The 24,586-nt window shown below is 47.4% G+C and overlaps 1 protein-coding gene and 1 pseudogene across 5 annotated transcripts; both read left to right on the top strand.

The window, feature by feature from the left end:
- The window catches only part of LOC144953761 (uncharacterized), a 32,007-nt pseudogene extending 19,707 nt beyond the window's left edge, over window positions 1–12,300 (top strand).
- Window positions 12,301–14,441: 2,141 nt separating this feature from the next.
- On the top strand, window positions 14,442–23,628 carry LOC144953745 (uncharacterized). Of its 5 annotated transcripts, none has more exons than XM_078884335.1 (4): window positions 14,481–14,540; window positions 17,969–18,262; window positions 19,745–19,817; window positions 20,802–23,628. In XM_078884335.1, the coding sequence occupies exon 4, from the start codon at window positions 20,830–20,832 to the stop codon at window positions 22,492–22,494; it is 1,665 nt and encodes a 554-aa protein (XP_078740461.1). In that variant the 5' UTR covers window positions 14,481–14,540; window positions 17,969–18,262; window positions 19,745–19,817; window positions 20,802–20,829; the 3' UTR covers window positions 22,495–23,628. The 5 variants fall into 5 exon arrangements, with proteins under 5 accessions (XP_078740459.1, XP_078740461.1, XP_078740462.1 ...); XM_078884336.1 differs by lacking the exon at window positions 14,481–14,540 and adding an exon at window positions 16,915–17,634; XM_078884333.1 differs by lacking the exon at window positions 17,969–18,262 and having other exon boundaries at window positions 14,442–14,540.
- The last annotated feature ends 958 nt before the right edge of the window (window positions 23,629–24,586 follow it).

The following is a 24,586-nucleotide window of genomic DNA, read 5'->3' on the forward strand; positions in this document are numbered from 1 at the left end:
CCAGACAGCATAAGCTGTGAAAATTTCATGACGCCAGAGCTCAGCGTTGGAGAGTTTTTGCTGCTTCACACAAACAAACAGGTGTAAGTTCTGCTTTATATTTAAGATGGCAGTTGTACCCGTTCTTCACACGGATTTGTATTGAAACTCCGAGAAGCCAATGGCTTAATCGGCCAGGAGCGAAGCGCCACCTAAAATCTCCCAACACGCTGTGAACAGCTGTAGAAGTACGGCGCGCGAAGAGCCATGTGGTAGGGGGGTAAGCATTGCAGAGCGCTTAGCTCAGGTGTGATGCGGGTTGATGCCACATACGTCATGGTCATTTCCCCCTCCCCCAAAATACAAAAGTCTATTTTTCTTTCCTGAAGGCATCAACACGTTCAGCGAGCGCGATGACGATCACACGCGTCAAATGAAAAGCAAGGGACAAGTCCTTTCTTACTAACAACTCCTTTCTCACTAACAACTCCTGTAATTTTTCATTGCTGGAGGGGTTTCCCCCCCCCTACCTGAAAATCCTGGCTCCACCTCTGAGTGTGTGACAGTGTCAAGTTTGTATTTGCAGTAAAGTCTATTAACTCTATTGAGCACAGAGGTTATATCAAAACAGTAGTTTATTTTAGTTTTCCTCTGGAACTCTTTGTAAGAATGGAGTCAGGAAGTGATCACAGCACACACGTGCAGCAGCTGAAGTCGGAACTGCTCATCCCAGCAATCAAGTACATCTGTGCCTGGCTTCACACCTTTAAGTTGTGATTGAACATTAATTTATGCATTTGTGCATGACACAAATAGTATTATTTTCAACACCCTTTGCTATGTCAGCTTAATTTAGCTTTCATAAACATTTATTTTGAAGCCAGACAGTTGAAATTGTGTGCTGAGTTTTGGGTTAACGTTCATTTTGAAGATACGAGGGCTTCCAGGCACGTTTCTAACCACTTGCCCTCTCATTGTGTGCCATAACAGCCCGTGTGATGAATTTGGGACACTTTTTCACTATATCATGAATATATGAATAAGTATAGACGTGTAAGTCATGTGTGACTGTATATGCATTCCTCTGTGCATCGATACTGACGTGTAGATGGTGTGGATATTCTCTTTTTTCTGTCTGCAGTTGTCGCTTCTTCTGCAGAATTTGTCTGATGGAGCAAAGGCACTCGGCGCGGCTCGGTGCAAAAAGGCATCAATGCGACCGGTGTGCATACAGCACGGATTATCCTGCATATTTTACACAGCACCAGAGAACTCACACAGGAGAGAAACCCTTCAAGTGCAGTGTGTGTGGGAGGGCGTTTTCACGTTCAGCTAATCTTGTAACACACAAGAGAATACACACGGGAGAGAAACCCTTCAAGTGCAGTGTGTGTGGGAAGGCGTTTTCATATTCATCTGCTCTTGTAACACACAAGAGAACACACACGGGAGAGAAACCCTTCAAGTGCAGTGTATGTGGGAAGGCATTTTCAGATTCATCTGCTCTTGTAAGACACAAGAGAACACACACGGGAGAGAAACCCTTCAAGTGCAGTGTATGTGGGAAGGCATTTTCAGATTCATCTGCTCTTGTAAGACACAAGAGAACACACACAGGAGAGAAACCCTTCAAGTGCAGTGTGTGTGGGAGGGCGTTTTCACGTTCAGCTAATCTTGTAATACACCAGAGAACACACACGGGAGAAAAACGCTTCAAGTGCAGTGTGTGTGAGAAGGCGTTTACACATTCACGAAATCTTCAAAGACACCAGAGAACACACAAGCATCAGAAGATCCACAAGGAGTGGAGTCTGAAATCAGCTTGTGAAAGTCAAAGTGCCTCAATGAGCCCATCCCTCATCAAACAAGAACCGGAAGAAAATCCCAGCTTGGACACTTTTAAAGAAATCAAGGTGAAATATGAAGAGGTGAAGGTGAAATGTGAAGAAGTGGTGGTGAAGAGCGAAGAAGTGAAGGTAAAATGTGAAGATGATTCAATTCCAAAATCGGACTTTCACATCGATGGAGACAACGTGAAGCAGGAGGAGAATTCTGACTGTGAGGCAGAGCGAGGCAACTTCCAGCAGTTTGTGGAAGTGGAGGTGTGGGTGGACTTCCTCCGAGACAATACAAAGTCAAATGGAGACCCGGGAGATGCGTAAGCCTTAGACCAGTGGTTCTTAACCTGGGTTCGATCGAACCCCAGGGATTCGATCGAACCCCAGGGATTCGGTGAGTCAGTCTCAGGGGTTTGGCGGAGGTTAAGACACACACCTGACTCATGTGTGCGCGTGCGTGCGCGTGTGTGCACACACGTGCACGCGCACGCGCACGCACGCGCACGCACACACGTGCACGCACGGGCACGCACGCGCACGCACGCGCACGCACGTGCACGCGTGTGCACACACGTGCACGTACTGGCAGTCTATAATGTAGACTGTAGCCTGGTTATTAAGCTGGGTGAGTGTACTGGCAGTCTATAATGTAGACTGTAGCCTGCTTATTAAGCTGGGTGAGTGCACTGGCAGTCTATAATGTAGACTGTAGCCTGGTTATTAAGCTGGGTGAGTGCACTGACAGTCTATAATGTAGACTAGCCTGGTTATTAAGCTGGGTGAGTGTACTGGCAGTCTGTAATGTAGACTGTAGCCTGGTTATTAAGCTGGGTGAGCGTACTGGCAGTCTATAATGTAGACTGTAGCCTGGTTATTAAGCTGGGTGAGTGCACTGACAGTCTATAATGTAGACTGTAGCCTGGTTATTAAGCTGGGTGAGTGTACTGGCAGTCTATAATGTAGACTATAATTTGCTGCATCAAGTGAGGCGTGATTTATTATTATTTTATTATTTTATTTCTATTTTTACTTTTATTAATTTAAATTTAATTTTTTACCTACGTGGTGACTTTACCGAAAAAACCTAAGAGTACGTTAGTTGGTGTGTTGACCGACTCTCTGTGTTGCATTACATGAAGTGTCTCTCTCTCTCTGTGCAGTCACCAAACCTCCAAGTCTCTCATTGACACAAGGCCGTCATTATAACATGTTATAATAAGTATAATATTATGTTATAATATTTATTAATTATAATGTTATAATAAGTATAATATGTTTTAATTATTATATTAATATATATTAATTATAATGTTATAATAAGTATAATATGTCATAATTATAATGTTATAATATGTTATAATAAGTATAATAATCAAATATGCCCCCCCAATATGTTTCTGTAAAAATATTTGTAAATAAAAATTGCGATGCTCTGTTAATAAAGACAACAATTTGCTAAACCTTGGCCACGAAATCTGGACTTGTCTTTATATAACAATGCATAGATTCCTGTTTATAGGATTGCGTTGTACTTTATGAATCCCTAATCTCTGCCATTACATACTATGAAACAAGAAAGGTATTACAATACACTATTAGACATTATTGTATCAAATAAAACAAAGTCCATCCCATGTGCTAGTGAACTTTTAAAAATATTTTAGGGAGGAAATGGCAGGAAAATAGTTTTCAAATTTAGATATTTTTCTGGGGGGGGCGACCCCAGACCCGTGGAAGATTGTCCCCCCCAATGTTGACTCCATGGCTACCGCCTTGCATTGACGTGCTAGTTTCTCTACCCCCCCCCTCTCTCTATTTAAGGCCTCAACACAAAGGCGTTGTTTCTCTGTGTGCCTATGTGTGTCTCTCTCTGTGTGTCTTTGTGTCATCTCTCTCTGCTTATGTATCTGTCTATGTGTCTCCGTGTTTCTCTCTCAAATTGAGCAATCTTTGGAAGAACGTTATCAACCAGGTAGGGTGTTGACTGTTATGTTAGCTGACTCTAAGTTTAATAGGTTTTTTTTCTCTTTCATTTGTACCTGATGACGATTGCTTGTGTTGCAGTTGAAACGTCGTATGCTATTATATAATGTATTTATTTATTCTACGTGACTTTACCGAAAGAACCAAAGAGTATCTTGCTTAAGTTTTAATTTCCCTTCACCTGGCTCGCTACTTTGTAACTTTGTTTTGTTTTAAATATTCACACAGTTTTTTTTCATTTTTTACCAGGCCACGCCCGCTTGAGCTGCTGTACCGCTCTTGTTTTCAGAAGCGACCTGCCCACAACAACAATAACAACAAGGTGAGGCTCGTCAACAGCGTGGTGGTGTTCACTCTAGACACGTGGCGGTGTTCACTCTAGACACGTGGCGGTGTTCACTCTAGACGCGTGGCGGTGTTCACTCTAGACGCGTGGCGGTGTTCACTCTAGACACGTGGCGGTGTTCACTCTAGACACGTGGCGGTGTTCACTCTAGACGCGTGGCGGTGTTCACTCTAGACGCGTGGCGGTGTTCACTCTAGACGCGTGGCGGTGTTCACTCTAGACACGTGGCGGTGTTCACTCTAGACACGTGGCGGTGTTCACTCTAGACACGTGGCGGTGTTCACTCTAGACGCGTGGTGGTGTTCACTCTAGACGCGTGGCGGTGTTCACTCTAGACGCGTGGCGGTGTTCACTCTAGACGCGTGGTGGTGTTCACTCTAGACACGTGGCGGTGTTCACTCTAGACGCGTGGCGGTGTTCACTCTAGACGCGTGGCGGTGTTCACTCTAGACGCGTGGCGGTGTTCACTCTAGACGCGTGGTGGTGTTCACTCTAGACGCGTGGCGGTGTTCACTCTAGACGCGTGGCGGTGTTCACTCTAGACGCGTGGTGGTGTTCACTCTAGACGCGTGGTGGTGTTCACTCTAGACGCGTGGCTGTGTTCACTCTAGACGCATGGCTGTGTTCACTCTGGACGCGTGGCGGTGTTCACTCTAGACACGTGGTGGTGTTCACTCTAGACGCGTGGCGGTGTTCACTCTAGACGCGTGGCGGTGTTCACTCTAGACGCGTGGCGGTGTTCACTCTAGACGCGTGGTGGTGTTCACTCTAGACGCATGGTGGTGTTCACTCTAGACGCGTGGCTGTGTTCACTCTAGACACGTGGCGGTGTTCACTCTGGACGCGTGGCGGTGTTCACTCTGGACGCGTGGCGGTGTTCACTCTAGACGCGTGGCGGTGTTCACTCTGGACGCGTGGTGGTGTTCACTCTAGACGCGTGGCGGTGTTTACTCTAGACGCGTGGTGGTGTTCACTCTAGACGCGTGGTGGTGTTCACTAGACACGTGGCGGTGTTCACTCTAGACGCGTGGTGGTGTTCACTCTAGACACGTGGTGTTCACTCTAGACGCGTGGCGGTGTTCACTCTCGACGCGTGGTGGTGTTCACTCTAGACGCGTGGCGGTGTTCACTCTAGACGCGTGGCGGTGTTCACTCTAGACGCGTGGCGGTGTTCACTCTGGATGCGTGGCGGTGTTCACTCTGGACGCGTGGCGGTGTTCACTCTAGACGCGTGGCGGTGTTCACTCTGGACGCGTGGCGGTGTTCACTCTAGACGCGTGGCGGTGTTCACTCTGGACGCGTGTCGGTGTTCACTCTGGACGCGTGGCGGTGTTCACTCTAGACGCGTGGCGGTGTTCACTCTAGACGCGTGGCGGTGTTCACTCTGGACGCGTGGCGGTGTTCACTCTGGACGCGTGGCGGTGTTCACTCTAGACGCGTGGCGGTGTTCACTCTGGACGCGTGGCGGTGTTCACTCTGGACGCGTGGCGGTGTTCACTCTAGACGCGTGGCGGTGTTCACTCTAGACGCGTGGCGGTGTTCACTCTGGACGCGTGGCGGTGTTCACTCTAGACGCGTGGCGGTGTTCACTCTAGACGCGTGGCGGTGTTCACTCTAGACGCGTGGCGGTGTTCACTCTGGACGCGTGGCGGTGTTCACTCTGGACGCGTGGCGGTGTTCACTCTGGACGCGTGGCGGTGTTCACTCTAGACGCGTGGCGGTGTTCACTCTAGACGCGTGGCGGTGTTCACTCTAGACGCGTGGCGGTGTTCACTCTGGACGCGTGGCGGTGTTCACTCTAGACGCGTGGCGGTGTTCACTCTGGACGCGTGGCGGTGTTCACTCTAGACGCGTGGCGGTGTTCACTCTAGACGCGTGGCGGTGTTCACTCTAGACGCGTGGCGGTGTTCACTCTGGACGCGTGGCGGTGTTCACTCTGGACGCGTGGCGGTGTTCACTCTGGACGCGTGGCGGTGTTCACTCTGGACGCGTGGCGGTGTTCACTCTAGACGCGTGGCGGTGTTCACTCTGGACGCGTGGTGGTGTTCACTCTAGACGCGTGGCGGTGTTTACTCTAGACGCGTGGTGGTGTTCACTCTAGACGCGTGGTGGTGTTCACTCTAGACACGTGGCGGTGTTCACTCTAGACGCGTGGTGGTGTTCACTCTAGACACGTGGTGGTGTTCACTCTAGACGCGTGGCGGTGTTCACTCTGGACGCGTGGTGGTGTTCACTCTAGACGCGTGGCGGTGTTTACTCTAGACGCGTGGTGGTGTTCACTCTAGACGCGTGGTGGTGTTTACTCTAGACGCGTGGTGGTGTTCACTCTAGACGCGTGGTGGTGTTCACTCTAGACACGTGGCGGTGTTCACTCTAGACGCGTGGTGGTGTTCACTCTAGACACGTGGTGGTGTTCACTCTAGACGCGTGGCGGTGTTCACTCTCGACGCGTGGCGGTGTTCACTCTAGACGCGTGGCGGTGTTCACTCTAGACGCGTGGCGGTGTTCACTCTAGACGCGTGGCGGTGTTCACTCTAGACGCGTGGCGGTGTTCACTCTAGACGCGTGGCGGTGTTCACTCTAGACGCGTGGCGGTGTTCACTCTCTGCATGTGGAGTGGGGACAACCGGGGGATCCGGAGGGAAATCGACGTGACCACGGGGAGAGAGAGAGAGACGCAAACTCCAAATATACAGCCGGCGTCAGGGTTGGGATCGAACCCACGACTTCCTGTATGCCAGGAGAGGTAGTTAACATCTCACCATGGAGAGAGAGAGAGACACGCAGCCTTGGCTGTGTTGGTTGATCCTCAATGAATTACTTGGTGGAGTGAGGAAGCATTAATACTGAGCAGGGGAAGGTGGCCAGGCGTGGGTCTGGACACACCACCACCTGTGAACCATGCCAGTGAAAAACCCTGAAAGATTGATTCTTGTAAGAAAGAAAAAAGCTGAAAGAAATCAATTTAACTAAATGGGATGTTTTTCACTGAAGGAAATTCAACCTTAACCCACTTCTACGTAATGTCGATTTTGGCAACTCGGGAAGGGAATGACGTGGCGAGCTGAAAATAGTCGCGTTCGCTTATAAATTCCAGACGGCATAAGCTGTGAAAATTTCATCACGCCAGAGCTCAGCGTTGGACAGTTTTTGCTGCTTCACACAAACAAACAGATGTCATTTCTGCTTCATATTTAAGATGGCAGTTGTACACGTTCTTTGCACGGATTTGTATTGAAACTCCGAGAAGCCAATGCCTTCATCGGCCAGGAGCGAAGCGCCACCTAAAATATCCCGGCATGCAGTGAACAGCTGTAGAAGTACGGCGCGCGAAGAGCCATATGGTAGGGGTAAGCGTTGCAGAGCGCTTAACTCAGGTGTGTTGCGGGTTGACGCCACACACTCCATGGTCATTTCTCCCCCCCCCCTCCCAAAATACAAAAGTCTATTTTTATAGCTATTACATTGTGTACAGTATGGAACCTACCCACATGCCAAATTTCAAGTGTGTTGCATGTTGGGAAGTATGCTAAACATTTCGAACAGACACACATATCCACACATTTCACTTTTATATATAGACTATCTTTACTACCCGGCTTCGCCCGGGACTTGGATTCTTGTCTTGGATTAAAACACGGCCTACGCGGAGTGTTTGGGGGGGGGGGGGGGGGGGTGACGTCAGCAAGCACGCTGCGTAACGCTGCCGCATGCGGGTGTGACATCACAGATGTGATCACAGATGTGATGTCACCGCTCACTTGCGTGCAAAATAAATGCATTATTGCGCCCCCTCCCCAAAATACAAAAGTGTATTTTATGCTTTTCGCATTGTGTACAGTCTGGAAGCTACCCACATGCCAAATTTCAAGTTTGTTTCATGTTGGGAAGTATGCTAAACATTTCGAACAGACATATTCACAAATTTCCCTTTTTTTTATATAAGATAAATCAGCATTTTGCGAGCCCCATCGCCACCGTGTGGCATATTATTACGTGCTTCTGTGCAACAGTATGAAGTTTGTATTTGCAGTAAAGTCTATTAACTCTATTGAGCACGGAGATTATATCAAAACCGTAGTTTATTTTTGTTTTCCTCTGGAACTCTTTGTAAGATTGGAGTCAGGAAGTTATCACAGCACACGTGCAGCTGAAGTCGGAACTGTTCATCACAGCAATCAAGGACATCTGTGCCTGGCTTCACACCTCTAAGTTGTGATTGAACATTAATTTATGCATTTGTGGATAACACAAATAGTATTATTTTCAACAGCCTTTGCTTTGTCAGCTAAATTTAGCTTTCAGAAACATTTATTTTGAAGCCAGACAGCTGAAATTGTGTGCTCGGAGTTTTGGGTTAACATTCATTTTGAAGATACTAGGGCTTCCAGGCATGTTTCTAACTATTTGTCTTCTCATTGTGTGCCATAACAGCCCGTGTGATGAATTTGGGACGCTTTTTCACTATATCATAAATATATGAATAAGTACAGACGTGTAAGGCACGTGTTACTGTGTATATGCATTGATACTGATGTGTAGATGGTGTGGATATAACTTTTTTTCTGTCTGCAGCTGTCGCTGCCTCTGCAGAATTGGTTTGATGGAGCAAAGGCAGTCGGCGCGGCTCGGTGCAAAAAGGCATCAATGCGGCCGGTGTGCATACAGCACGGATCGTCCTGGACATTTTACACGGCACCAGAGAACTCACACAGGAGAGAAACCCTTCAAGTGCAGTGTGTGTGAGAAAACGTTTGCACAGTTATCTCATCTTAAAAATCACCAGAGAACACATACGGGAGAGAAACCCTTCAAGTGCAGTGTGTGTGGGAAGGCGTTTTTACGTTCATCTCATTTTTTATCACACCAGAGAACACACACGGGAGAGAAACCCTTCAAGTGCAGTGTGTGTAGGAAGGCGTTTTCAGATTCATCTACTCTTAAAAATCACCAGAGAACACACACGGGAGAGAAACCCTTCAAGTGCAGTGTGTGTGGGAAGGCGTTTGCACAGTCATCTACTCTTGTAGAACACCAGAAAACACACACGGGAGAGAAACCCTTCAAGTGCAGTGTGTGTGGGAAGGCGTTTTCATGTTCATCGACTCTTAAAAAACACCAGAGAACACACACGGTAGAGAAACCCTTCAAGTGCAGTGAGAGAACACACACGGGAGAGAAACCCTTCAAGTGCTATGTGTGTGGGAAGGCGTTTTCACGTTCATCGACTCTTAAAAAACACCAGAGAACCCACACGGGAGAGAAACCCTTCAAGTGCAGTGTGTGTAGGAAGGCTTTTGCACTTCCATCTACTCTTGCAGAACACCAGAGAACACACACAGGAGACAAACCCTTCAAGTGCAGTGTGTGTGGGAAGGCGTTTGCACTTTCATCTACTCTTGTAGCACACCAGAAAACACACACGGGAGAGAAACCCTTCAAGTGCAGTGTGTGTGGGAAGGCGTTTTCACGTTCATCGACTCTTTAAAAACACCAGAGAACACACACGGTAGAAAAACCCTTCAAGTGCAGTGAGAGAACACACACGGGAGAGAAACCCTTCAAGTGCTATGTGTGTGGGAAGGCGTTTTCACGTTCATCGACTCTTAAAAAACACCAGAGAACCCACACGGGAGAGAAACCCTTCAAGTGCAGTGTGTGTAGGAAGGCTTTTGCACTTCCATCTACTCTTGCAGAACACCAGAGAACACACACAGGAGACAAACCCTTCAAGTGCAGTGTGTGTGGGAAGGCGTTTGCACTTTCATCTACTCTTGTAGCACACCAGAAAACACACACGGGAGAGAAACCCTTCAGGTGCAGTGTGTGCGGGAAGGCGTTTGCACGGTCACCAGATCTTCAAAAACACCAGAGAACACACAAGCATCATAAGATCCACAAGGAGTGGAGTGTGAAATCAGCTTGTGAAAGTCAAAGTGCCGTAATGAGCCCATCCCTCATGAAACAAGAACCGGAAGAAAATCCCAGCTTGAACACTTTTAAAGGTATCGAGGTGAAATATGGGGAGGTGAAGGTGAAATGTGAAGAAGTGATGGTGAAGAGCGAAGAAGTGAAGGTAAAATGTGAAGATGAAGAGTCAACTCCAAAATTGGACCACAGCGATGGAGGCAACGTGAAGCAGGAGGAGAATTCTGACTGTGAGGCAGAGCGAGGCAACTCCCAGCAGTTTGTGGAAGTGGAGGTGTGGGTGGACTTCCTCTGAGACAATACAAAGTCAAATGGAGACCCGGGAGATGTGTAAGTTTGAGACGATGTCGCTCCAATAGATGCTGCTTTGTCACAGGCCTTTAATGACAAGAATGTGATGTTGAACACTCAATTCCTCTGTTCAACCTGCAGGGTAAGAGCGGCCAGTCTTTGTGGACCTGTGGGTTGGGTAGATCTCTAACCAGGAGCGAGAGCCAATAAGCTCCCAAGCATTCAATTTGTTATCATAATTGCATTTATATTGTGCTTGCTTAATTGCCTCGGAAATTCGGAGTTTTGCATCCTATCTCGTCTCAAACACTCGAAGAGCATCCCCAAGTAGCAGCTGCCCCTGTGCCACAAGCAGAGGTCGCAAACGGGTTTTGATTCCATACCCAGACCCGGCCGCACCAGGATCGCAAACGGTACCCATAACCTACCCGATACCCGGCTACCTGTACCCGGCCAGGTATCGTGTAGGGTACGGAGACGAGTACCCGATTGCGACCTCTGGGATGAAGCCATGTTGCATGCACGGGTGGGTTGATTCTAGGAACTTGAATTGTGAGAAGAGACAAGACGTTGGGAAATGAGTGACAAACGGTTACTCACCAGTGACTCACGGCCTACCCGTACCCGGCCGCACCAGGGTCGCAAACGGGTACCCATACCCGGCCGGGTACGGGTAGCCGGGTATCGGGTAGGGTACGGGAATCGGGTACCCGATTGCGACCTCTGGCCACAAGGTGGTGGCTCTGCAACGGCCTGCATGTGGACTAGAGCCGGGCAGTAGGGGGCGATGATTAATGTGGCATCTCAGTTGTGTAGTTTGTAGGTAATGTTTAGAATTTGCTCAATTGTGACCCAGACGCCAGCATGCAATGGCCTCGTTTTGAATGGTGCATTAGTATGTTGTACATACACTGTTAAGCAGACGTTGCAGTTTATTTTTTTATATAGCTTGTTAATGCGATGTAACCTGATGCAGTATATTTCAGTGCAGTAATTACATTTTGTTAATATGCCTGTCACTAATTTAGAATGAATACTTGTCCGATTGTGCGTGTACATGTAACATTTTGTCTATAAGGGTCAAACATTGAATAAGTGATGTTTTGGAAGTAACCTGGACAGATAACTCAGGTGAGACTCATTGTTCTTGTGATACAGGTCAAAGGTAGTTGTGTTTTCAAGAAGCATCTCCCTCTGGAGCAACTCATTGTCTTTGAAATAGGGAGCACACTCGGATCATTCATCAATTACAAGGCATACCACTCAAAAGTTACACTTAGTGGAGATACATTCTCTACAACACGAATTATAATTTGGTATTACATGTTGACACAAATTTCGTCTAACTAGGACTAGAAATACTCCTTACAGATTAACGTCTGGATGTTTGAAGCTATCGGTTGAAACAAGCCCGGCTGCTGTTGAGACTCTGTGCACCAATCGGGGTGCACAGGTGGCTTGCACTGAATCAATGATGCACTCCCAGAAGGCTGTGCTAGTTATCGTTTGTGTAAAACATTCCTTTGTTTCGTGGAGAGATCGATAAATGAAAGATGTCGTGTCTGCTGATCTGCTTCATAGCAAAGAGGTAATTTTAAGAGCATATTTGGAATGCATTTTTGGTAGAGATTTGTATTCGGTTACAAGGCAGAGCACATCTAGTAGATACATTCTCCACAACAACACTCATTAGAATTTTGCATGAAGTCTTATATGTTGGTGAACTAGGACAAGAAATGGTCCTTGCCGATTAACGTCTGGATGTTCACAACCATGGGTTGACGCAAGCCTGACCGCCTGCAGCCCCCTCACAACTATTTACGGCCTTGGGCCAGGAAAGTCACGAAAAAAATTGCACACGAACGACGCATCCACACAAGCTCCCGATGCTCCGTTTTGAAGTTTTAAAATGAAACAACTTTGAATTGTATTATGTTTAGAATTAGATAATTGTATTTCTTCATTAAAGCTTATATCATTTTACATCTGGAAGACTTAATTGAAAACGACATTTAGTGTGAATTTTCTCTCGTCGTTAAGTAGATGGCCTTACTGGGGTTCGGTTCGATGCGGACTTTCACCTGGTTGGGTTCGCGGGGTGGAGATGAGGCGAGACAGAGCTGGCCGTGCCAGAAGACCGCCGTCTGCAGATCGATTCCAACGAGATCGAACGTCTGTCCCTGCTCCTCCTTCGTTCATGCAGGGGGCGCGTAGGTTTGCAGCGCCCCCTGCATGAAAGTGATAGAAAGTGCAGGGTTCATTACAGAGAGATGAAATGCGCTGATATAAGAGTACTAGTGGGAAGTATCCGGCGTTGCCCGGGCGAAAAAGACACACACATACAGACATTCGCTTCAGATACACACACATGGAGTTAAACACGCAAATCGACGTACACACATACAGCGACTCGAACACACACGTAGACACACACACATGGACTTAAGCACACATGGCTTTACACACATCGATTAAGAGACACACACATGGACTCACACAGCAATCCCCGATGATGCCACAGCTAGAGCAATTCTCTCTGGCGAGCCTTAGCGAGGAGCAGTTTCAAAACATAGGTCTTCCCAGTACTGACAGGTGCATCAATGATACAAATGACTCGATTTGTTGTCTCAATGTCTTCCAAGATTTCCGTGTAGGCTTCTATTTGTGCATCCATCAGCTTTGGTTAATTTTCCTAAATAAATGTAATAATCTGTCAAGCATAATAGCATATTTCACGTAGGATCTCTTGAGCAAGGGCATGCAGGTTGTCCCTGTAGGGTGTTGGTAGTCCCATAGACGTGAAGTATTTTCCAGCAATGGAGTGCAGTTTGTATTCTGATTTCTTTTGGGATCTGAAAATTTCATTGTGAAATTTCCCATTTTTACGTAATATATCGAATACTAATGCTTAACAAAATGGAGGAATTCACCTTTTCTTGGAAAATCTAGCTATGAAAATGTAGCAAATTTCATGGTGAAATTTCTCACTTTAATTGTAATATATAGGCTACTCAGTCTGAACACAACCGAGGAATACACTTTTTGTTTAAAAATACATCTGTCAAAATTCGTTCAATTTTAGCCAAAAGCGGCAGGTTAGTATGCCGATTTCCTGTTTGGGACGTGAACATTTCATCGTGAAATTTTCCACTTTTAATCTAATACAAAGCATACTAAGGCTAAATACAATAGAGAAATTAACTTTTGTCGACAAATAAGGCTGTGAAAGTTGGGCTTATTGAGCCTAAAATCGGCACAGTATGCCGATCAACTTTTTTATATTCGAAAATATAACGCATCCAATTCCCCACTTTTTTACGTAATATATAGGCTACTCAGGCTATAAACACAACCAAGGAATGCACTTTTCGTTGAAAAATAAAGCCAGGAAAATTGGGCCAATTTTGCTAAAAAAACGGCATCGGTTAGTATGCTGATTTTCTTTTTATGGACGTGACAATTTCATCGTGAAATGTCGCCAGCGGTGTGCTGGAGAGCCAAGCCACGATATCTACAAAGTGCTGCTCACAGCAAGTAGCACCCATGGAGGTCGTCACGGCACACACAGAGGGGGTGGGTGGCCAGCACCACGCCCGGCCGCCTTTGTCTCCCCAGTGCTGGCGATGTTGACACACCGCACCGGGGACTCGTTTGAGGCTGAGTCGACGTAGGGGAGGCTCAGGACCGGCTCAGAAAGTCGTCACTGGCGGTGTTGGCCACGAGCGGGAATGGAACTCGGATGGTCGGTGCGGAGCGCAGCGTTCCCCACGTCACTGCCAACAACAAATAACTTGAACTCTGACCCCGCCCTCTGACGTCACCGCTCAGCGTGACCTCATCGGCTTCAAACACCAGGGGGAGGTGTGCCTCGCTAGTGACGTCATGTCACCAAGGTATTCACCCCACCCAACTCACGCGCTCTTGAGCGTGACGTCTTCTCCGCTCGGCCGCTGCCGATATCTGTTCCAGTGCCAATCCTTATTTGGGCAAAGCTATGCCCGGTGACTGGCGGCTCATTAACATAATTTATTCGTGAAAGTCGTCGCAGGTTGAGAGCCGCTCATTGTGGGAGAGGAGTGTCATCGTACACCGCAAGTGACGTCATGTCACCTGCTGCCGCGTGACGTCACGAGGGACCAGGAAGTTGCCGCTCGGCCCGTGCACTGAAATGCGAGGTGAGATTCTCATCGCGGTGGTTGTGGTTGTTGTTGTGGTTGTTGTTGTCTACCGAGGTAGAGCCTCGCTCTCTCTCTCGTAGGGATGTCAATTGAGTAGCAGCGAGCATGGAAGCGATGTCCAAGTTGGAACTTTACAACGCGGGGCCTTGCCTCCTGCCCTCGCCTGATCGTGTTTGCTTCAATTATCTCGCTTAGTTGAGCAACCTGTGGAAGAACGCAATCAGCCAGGCGATGCGTTAGTTGTGTGTTGACCGACTCTCTGTGTTGCATTGCATTACATTTCTAATTTTATTAAGTTTGTTTGATTAAGTGCAGTCACCAAACCTCCAAATCTCTCATTGACACAAAGCCGTAATTATAATATGTAATAATAATTATAATATGTTATAATAATTATAATCAAATATGCTCAAAATGTCCCCCCCAATATATTGCTATAAAATATTTGTATTCCAAAGAACACAGGATGAGATGTTACTATCCTTTGTGCAAGCACTTCCAAGAGTTCATGAACAGTGAGCCTGGTGAAATTTGGGGAGCGCATCGTCAGTAGTGACCCTTTGGTTCCTAGGGTGTTTCGGCCTTTCATACTATACACCCTCCCCAAAGGCGGCCAGCGACAGGGTGATCAATCCTACGCTTGCGTCCCATTCCCAATTAGTCATAGGAGTTGCCTTGTTGTTGGTAGCCAACATCCCATGGGACTATGCATGGCAGGGGCGTCCTCCCTGAGTCAAGCATTGTTGACTGCATACCTCCTGGCCCTCTCACTTTGGGGCCCAGCTGGGGTCTTTCCTCTTCATCCAGAGCCACTGACTGCTGCCTTCTGCCGCCTCCGATACAGCTTTGATTGCCGAACGCTGGCTCTGGCCCTTAATTCCCAGGTCTCTAAGCAGTCTGGTTGTAGATGTTGCCACAAAACCTCTGCAGCCCACCTCCACTGGTCGGACTTCTGTGTTCCAGCCATGATGCCGTGCTTCGGCAGCTAGATCGGCATAGCGCAGATGTTTTCGCTCATAAGCCTCATCTACTGAGTCCTCCCAGGGTACTGTGAGCTCAATGATGAAGACCTTCTTGAGCGAACGGGACCAGAGCACCATGTCAGGTCTTAGGGTGGTGGTTGCGATCTCCGGAGGAAACACAAGTTGCCGGCCAATGTCAGCTAGCATTTTCCAGTCGCGGGCCAAGCGCAGCTGGTCTCGCTCTATTGGTGTAGAGCCGCTCTTCGGTGGTTTAGCCCCTTCGCGGACAAAGGTCGTCCGTAAGGGGTGTGATGCTGCTGGGGGTGGTAGGGAGTTGGTGGCAGCTCGCTTGTCCTCCAGGGCGGACGCAAGGTTTTTAAGGACTTGGTTGTGACGCCAAGTGTAGCGTCCTTGGGTGAGGCTTGTTTTACACCCTGTGAGAATGTGCCTGAGGTTGGCTGGCATGGAACAGAGGGCACAGTCCGGATCTTCACCATACCATTGGTGAAGATTAACTGGTGTTGGAAGGATGTCATATGTTGCTCTGATGGAAAAGCTCAACCGCCTCGCTTCCATGGCCCACAGATCCTTCCAGCTGATCTTCCTCTTCTCCACACTGTCCCATCGAGTCCACTGTCCTTGTTTGGCAAGAGAGACTGCCTTGGCCCACCTTGCAGCCTCCTCCTGATGGCGTACTTCCTGCACTACCATCTTCCGCCGCTCTGGTGCAGTGGCCTTACTCCAAGCAGCACGGCTAGTTAGCCCAAGGCCTCCTCTCCCTTGCTGAACATGACCCACAATGTCAGCATGTCTGAGGGCTGCTGTTGCCTCCTGGACTGCTTTTCCTGGCCTCCATTTGCGCCCAGTTGCCAAGGTCGGCGCGTTGTTGCTCACCACTGGGTCTCGAGATTCATTCAGTGTCATCTGGAGCCTGGTTTTTGCACACTTGAATTCCTCGGTTAGACTGGTGAGGGGCAGCTTGAGGACACCATCTCCATAGAGGCCTATGGTGGTAAGGCATCGTGGAACTCCGAGCCGCTTCTTTAAGTAGCTCGTGGCTCCTCTTTCCATCTTCTCCACTGTTGAGATTGGAACCTCATACACTGCTAGGGGCCACAACACCCGGGGTAGGAGACCAAACTGCAGACACCAGGCCTTTAACTTTCCAGGTAGCTGGGTGTTGTCGATGGACTGTAGGCTACTACTGATGTCTTTGCGCAGCTGTTGCACCTGGTCTTTGTCCTTCAGGCTTGCATCATACCACCTTCCAAGGCTTTTTACCGGCTGCTCAGACACTGTTGGGATTTGGTAATCTCCGATGAAGAATTTCAGGTCACAGAGTACTCCCTTCACAATCGAGATGCTGCGTGACTTGGATGGTTTAATCTTCATATGGGCCCAGCTGATGTTCTCCTCGAGTTTTCTGAGCAGTCTCCTGGTGCATGGGACAGTGGTGGTCAATGTTGTAATGTCGTCCATGTAGGCTCTGAGTGGAGGGAGGCGAAAACCAGAGTCGACTCGCTGTCCACCAGCAACCCATTTTGAGGATCTGATGATAACCTCCATTGCCATTATGAATGCCAATGGAGAAATGGTACATCCCGCCATTATACCTACATTCAGGCATTGCCATGAGGTGGTGAACTCTGAGGTGGTGAAGCAGAACTGCAGATCCTGAAAGTACGACTTCACCAGGGTTGTGATGGTGTCCGGTATGTGGAAAAATCTGAAGGCAGACCACAGGAGTTCATGGGGCACAGAGCCAAATGCATTGGCGAGGTCGAGGAAGACTACATGGAGGTCCCTTTTCTCCACCTTGGCCATTTGGATCTGGTGCCAGATCATGCTGGAATGTTCCAAGCAGCCAGAGAACCCTGATATTCCTGCCTTCTGTACAGATGTATTGACGTACGCATTCCTTTGCAGGTACTCGGCCATCCTCTGGGCAATGATCCTAAAGAAGATTTTACCCTCGACATTCAGTAAGGAGATTGGGCGGAATTGGCTGATGTTCACTGCATCCTTCTCCTTAGGGATCAGGACCCCGCCTGCCCTACGCCACACTTTGGGTATTATCTTCTTTTGCCAAGCTGTTCTCATAAGCCTCCAGAGGAACCTCAGGACGTCTGGTGCGTTCTCATACACTTTGTACGGGACTCCATTTGGCCCCGGGGCTGATGCTGTTCTTGCCCTTCGAACTGTGTTTTCCACCTCTTTCCATGTCGGAGGGCTGGTCTCAATATGATGTTCCGGGGGTTCAATGGGTGGGATATCTGATGGGATGGCCAGATGTTCATGTCGCTTTGAGTCAAAGTTTGTTGTTCTCAGGTGCTCTTCTAGGTCTTTCTTTGTTGTTTTTAGAACTCCACTTTTTTCCTTCGTGAAGAGACTTTTAAGGAACTTGAAGGGATCTTTATAGAATCGAGTTCTAGTTTGTTCTTTCTTCCTTCTGCGCTTCCGTAGGTTCTCTGCTCTACGGAGGGATGCCAACCGGGTTTTGATGTCAGCCTGAAGTGCCTCTATGCCCTCCTTTTCCACTTCCGAGGCTTTCTTCCACTGTTTCTTAAGCTGTCTCCTTTCTTGAACGAGGCGCTTGATTTCTTGTTGCCTCCTGGAAACTGGTGGGGTTGGAACCTTTCTCCCGCCTTTTGCCTCTTGCACTCCAAAGCTTTCTGCCCCGTACTCATAGATGATGTCCCCCATCCTCTCCAACTTCTTCTCCACTGTGCCTCGAAGTTTCTCGAGGGTCAAGGTAAGGTCAGTATTCACTGTTTCCCACAACTTCTTGTCACTGGCGCCAGGCCACTTCACATACGGTCTGTGCCCTGGTAGTCTCCTCTCGATTGCAGGTCTCGGAGGCTGGGTGAGTTCCACTCCTGTTGTTGGTTCCACCTCAGATGTTACTTCGGTGCTTGAGTTTACGTCCTCCATGACAGTGGTACTGATGCACTGCAAACTATGGTTTGCGTCCAGTTGCTGTGCTTCATTCGACTGATTTGATCGCTTTCGCAGAAAGTAATCAATGCGAGGCCTCTGTCTCTCTTTACCCAAACACCCCTTCTTCCCCTGGTGGATCCTCAACCCATGGTGTGATGTAACTTTCCTCCAACCACAGACACATACCTGCATCTGTTTGTGGCCTGCTGTTGCAGCGGAACTTGTGACAGTTGCTGTGGTGTTCTCTTGTGCTGTGCTCTCATTACTCGTAGTCGTTTCCGGTCCAGTCGTTACCATGTTGTCAGTCGATGAATGCTATGTTAATAAAAACAACAATTTGCTAAGCCACAAGATCTGGACTTGTCTTCACATCACAATACATAGATTTCTGTTTATATATTTGCGTTGTACTTCATGAATCCCTAATCTCTGCCATTACATTCTATGAAACAAGAAAAGGTAAAAAAGAAAAACAGAGCAATGTAATACAATTCACTATTAGACATTATTGTATCAAATAAAAAAAAATCCATCCCACGTGTTAGTGAATTAAAAAAAATATTTTAGGGAGGAAATGGCAGGACATGAGTTTTCTATTTTAGATATTTTTTTCTGGGGGGCGGACCCCAGACCCCCTGGAATATTTGGTCCCCCCCAATGTTGACTCCATGGCTACGGCCTTGCACTGACATGCTAATTTTTCTACCCCCCCTCTCTCTGCCCCTTTCTCTACCCCCCCTCTCTCTACCCCCCCTCTCTCTCTCTGCCCCCCTCTATATTTAAGGCCTCGACACAGAGGCGTTGTTTCTGTGTGTGTCTCTGTGTGTCTCTCTGTCATCTCTCTCTGTGTGTCTCTGTGTGTCTCTCTGTCATCTCTCTCTGTGTATCTATGTGTGTGTGTGTCTCTCTCTGTGTGTCTTTGTGTCATCTCTCTCTCTCTCTGCTTATGTGTCTGTCTATGTGTCTCCGTGTCTCTCTCTCAAATTGAGCAATCTTTGGAAGAACGTTATCAACCAGGTGGGCTGTTGACTGTTATGTTAGCCGACTCTCTGTGTTGTATTGCATTACATTTCTAAGTTTACTAGGTTTTTTTTCTCTTTCATTTGTACCTGATGATGATTGCTTGTGTTGCAATCGAAATGTCGTATGCTATTATTTAATTTATTTATTTATTCTACGTGACTTTACCGAAAGAACCAAAGAGTTTCTTGCTTAAGTTTTAATTTCTCTTCACCTGGCTCGCTACTTTGTAACTTTGTTTTTATTTTAAATATTCACAGTTTATTTTTTATTTTTTACCAGGCCACGCCCGCTTGAGCTGCGAAACCGCTCTTGTTTTCAGAAGCGACCTGCCCACAACAACAATAACAACAAGGTGGGGCTTGTCAACAGCGTGGTGGTGTTCACTCTCTACATGTGGAGGGGAAACCCGGGAATCGAATGTTTGGGGTGGGGGGGTGACGTCAGCAAGCACACTGCGTAACGCTGCGCATACGGCTGTGACATCACAGATGTGATCACAGATGTGATGTCACCACTCACTTGCGTGCAAAATAAATGCATTATTGCGCCCCCGCCCCCTCTCCAAAATACAAAAGTCTATTTTATGCTTTTCGCATTGTGTACAGTCTGGAAGCTACCCACATACCAAATTTCAAGTTTGTTGCATGTTGGGAAGTATGCTAAACATTTCGAACAGACATTCACAATTTTCTCTTTTTTTTAATATAGGATAAATCAGCATTTTGTGACCCCCACCGCCACTGTGTGGCATGTTATTACGTGCCTCTGTGCAACAGTATGAAGTTTGTTTTCGCAGTAAAGTCTATTAACGCTATTGAGCACGGAGATTATATCAAAACAGTAGTTTATTTTTGTTTTCCTCTGGAACTCTTTGTAAGATTGGAGTCAGGAAGTTATCACTGCACACGTGCAGCTGAAGTCGGAACTGTTCATCACAGCAATCAAGGACATCTGTGCCTTTCTTCACACCTCTAAGTCGTGATTGAACATTAATTTATGCATTTGTGGATAACACAAATAGTATTATTTTCAACAGCCTTTGCTTTGTAAGCTAAATTTAGCTTTCAGAAACATTTATTTTGAAGCCAGACAGCTGAAATTGTGTGCTCGGAATTTTGGGTTAACATTCATTTTGAAGATACTAGGGCTTCCAGGCATGTTTCTAACTATTTGTCTTCTCATTGTGTGCCATAACAGCCCGTGTGATGAATTTGGGACGCTTTTTCACTATATCATAAATATATGAATAAGTACAGATGTGTAAGGCACGTTACTGTGTATATGCATTGATACTGATGTGTAGATGGTGTGGATATAACTTTTTTTCTGTCTGCAGCTGTCGCTGCCTCTGCAGAATTGGTCTGATGGAGCAAAGGCAGTCGGCGCGACTCGGTGCAAAAAGGCATCAATGCGACCGGTGTGCATACAGCACGGATCGTCCTGGACATTTTACATGGCACCAGAGAACTCACACAGGAGAGAAACCCTTCAAGTGCAGTGTGTGTGGGAAGGCGTTTTTACGTTCATCTCATTTTTTATCACACCAGAGAACACACACGGGAGAGAAACCCTTCAAGTGCAGTGTGTGTGGGAAGGCGTTTTCAGATTCATCTACTCTTAAAAATCACCAGAGAACACACACGGGAGAGAAACCCTTCAAGTGCAGTGTGTGTGGGAAGGCATTTGCACAGTCATCTACTCTTGTAGAACACCAGAAAACACACACGGGAGAGAAACCCTTCAAGTGCAGTGTGTGTGGGAAGGCGTTTACACTTTCATCTTATCTTTTATCACACCAGAGAACACACACGGGAGAGAAACCCTTAAAGTGCAGTGTGTGTGGGAAAACATTTGCACGGTCATCTACTCTTGTAGAACACCAGAAAACACACACGGGAGAGAAACCCTTCAAGTGCAGTGTGTGTGGGAAGGCGTTTTCAGATTCATCTACTCTTGTAAAACACCAGAGAACACACACGGGAGAGAAACCCTTCAAGTGCAGTGTGTGTGGCAAGGCGTTTTTACTTTCATCTTATCTTTTATCACACCAGAGAACACACACGGGAGAGAAACCCTTCAAGTGCAGTGTGTGTGGGAAGGCGTTTTCACATTCAACTACTCTTGTAACACACCAGAGAACACACAGGGGAGAGAAACCCTTCAAGTGCAGTGTGTGTGGGAAGGCATTTTCACAGTCATCTACTCTTGTAAAACACCAGAGAACACACACGGGAGAGAAACCCTTCAAATGCAGTGTGTGTGGGAAGGCGTTTTCACATTCAACTACTCTTGTAGCACACCAGAGAACACACACAGGAGAGAAACCCTTCAAATGCAGTGTGTGTGGGAAAGCGTTTTCACATTCATCTGCTCTTGTAGCACACCAGAGAACACACACGGGAGAGAAACCCTTCAAGTGCAGTGTGTGTGGGAAGGCGTTTTCACATTCAACTACTCTTGTAACACACCAGAGAACACACAGGGGAGAGAAACCCTTCAAGTGCAGTGTGTGTGGGAAGGCATTTTCACATTCAACTACTCTTGTAAAACACCAGAGAACACACACGGGAGAGAAACCCTTCAAGTGCAGTGTGCGTGGGAAGGCGTCTGCACGGTCACCACATCTTCAAAAACACCAGAGAACACACAAGCATCAGAATATCCACAAGGATTGGAGTCTGAAATCAGCTTGTGAAGGTCAAAGTGCCGTAATGTGCCCATCCCTCATGAAACAAGAACCGGAAGAAAATCTCAGCTTGGACACTTTTAAAGGTGTCGAGGTGAAATATGAGGTGAAGGTGAAATGTGAAGAAGTGATGGTGAAGAGCGAAGAAGTGAAGGTAAAATGTGAAGCTGAAGATTTAACTCCGAAATCGGACCTTCACATCGATGGAGGCAACGTGAAGCAGGAGGAGAATTCTGACTGTGAGGCAGAGCGAGGCAACTCCCAGCAGTTTGTGGAAGTGGAGGTGTGGGTGGACTTCCTCCGAGAGAATACAAAGTCAAATGGAGACCCGGGAGATGTGTAAGTTTGAGACGATGTCGCTCCAATAGATGCTGCTTTGTCACAGGCCTTTAATGACAAGAATGTGATGTTGAACACAATTCCTCTGTTCAACCTGCAGGGTAAGAGCGGCCAGTCTTTGTGGACCTGTGTGTTGGGTAGATCTTTAACCAGGAGCGAGAGCCAATAAGCTCCCAAGCATTCACTATGTTATCATAATTGCATTTATATGGTGCTTGCTTAATCGCCTCGGCAATTCAGAAGTTTTGCATCGTATCTCGTCTCAAACACTCGAAGAGCATCCCCAAGTAGCAGCTGCTCCTGTGTGGCACAAGGTGGTGGCCCTTTACTGGCCTGCATGTGGACAAGAGCCTGTCAGTAGGGGGCGATGGTTGATGTGGCATCTCAGTTGTGGAGTTTGTAGGTAATGTTTAGAATTTGCTAAATTTTTACCCAGATGCCAGCATGCAATGGCCGACTCGTTTTGAATGGTGCATTACTATGTTGTACATACACTGTTAAGCAGACGGTGCGTATTTTTTTAAAATTAGCTTCTTGTTAATGCGATGTAAACTAATGCAGTATATTTCAGTGCAGTCATTCAATTTTATTAATATGCCTGTCACTAATTTTGAATGAATACTTGTCTGATTGTGTGCGTACATGTTCCATTTTGTCTATAAGAGTCAAACATTGAATAAGTCATGTTAGGACAAAGTGTGTGTTTTGGAAGTAACCTGTACAGATCACTCGGGTGAGACTCATTGTTCTTGTGATACAGGTCAAAGGGTATTTTTGTGTTTTCAGGAAGCATCTCCCTCTGGAGCAACTCATTGTCTTTGAAATAGGGAGCACACTCGGATCATTCATCAGTTACAAGTCATACCACTCAAAAGTTACACGTAGAGGAGATACATTCTCAACAACACGAATTACAATTTTGTATTACGTGTTGTCGTAGATTTTGTCGAATTAGGACGAGAAATGGTCCTCGCAGATTAACGTCTGGATGTTGACAACCATGGGGTTGAAGCAAGCCTGACCGCCTGCGGTGCCCCTCACAACCATTTACGGCCTTGGGCCAGGAAAGTCACGAAGAAAATTGCACACGAACGACGCATCCACGCGAGCACCCGATGCTCCATTTTGAAGTTTTAACATGAAACAACTTTGAATTGTATATTGTTTTGCATTTGATAATTGTATTTATTCATTAAAAGCTGATATCATTTTCCATCTGGAAGACTTCATTGAAAACGACATTTCGTGTGAATTTTCTCTAGTCGTTAAGTAGATGGCCTTACCGGGGTTCGGTTCGATGCGGACTTTCACCTGGTTGGGATCGCGGGGTGGAGATAAGGCGACACAGAGCTGGCCGTGCCAGAAAACCGCCGTCTGCAGATTGATTCCAACGCGATCAAACGTCTGTCCCTGCTCCATCGTTCATGCAGGGGGAGCGTATGTTTGCAGCGCCCCCTGCATGAAAACTAAGGAAAGTGCAGCGTTCATCACAGATAGATGAGGTGTGCTTATGAAGTATTCTGAATGACGGCGGGAAACCACTTGACGGGTAGCACACTTTATTAACACTTGTCTTGCCACAATAACACGTGTGGTCACTATTACTCACGCTACACGTTCCACCCGACACGTGTGGTTACTACAGCTCACGCTACACGTTCCACCCGACACGTGTGGTCACTACAGCTCACGCTACACGTTCCACCCGACACGTGTGGTCACTACAGCTCACGCTACACGTTCCACCCGACACGTGTGGTCACTACAGCTCACGCTACACGTTCCACCCGGCTACACACACACGGGCATTCCAGCCCCGTAGCATCCGGGGAACCTACAGACCCACCCCAGCTTGGGCGTGGGTCACTACCTCTGGGTCCCGGGGCCCTATCTCTTCCTCCTCCGTCTTCTGTCTTCACTGGTCACCAAATCCCCGTGCGCCTGCGCGCACCGCCTTATATAGCCTCCGCTCCCAGGAGACGGAGCCTATGCGGACCGCGACGTGAGCACCCACCTTAGTTGACCAATCACCACGCGCTGCCACACGATCCCTTCGCTGTCAGCACGCGTCACCGATACACAGCCAATCACCGCCT

This window comes from Lampetra fluviatilis, chromosome 82 (assembly GCF_964198595.1).
Source record: "Lampetra fluviatilis chromosome 82, kcLamFluv1.1, whole genome shotgun sequence".
Taxonomy (NCBI): domain Eukaryota; kingdom Metazoa; phylum Chordata; class Hyperoartia; order Petromyzontiformes; family Petromyzontidae; genus Lampetra; species Lampetra fluviatilis.

Coding starts and splice junctions, on each gene's coding strand:
- LOC144953745 (XM_078884333.1), top strand. Junction 19,818..20,801: donor ACAACAACAATAACAACAAG/GTGGGGCTTGTC, acceptor TTCTGTCTGCAG/CTGTCGCTGCCTCTGCAGAA.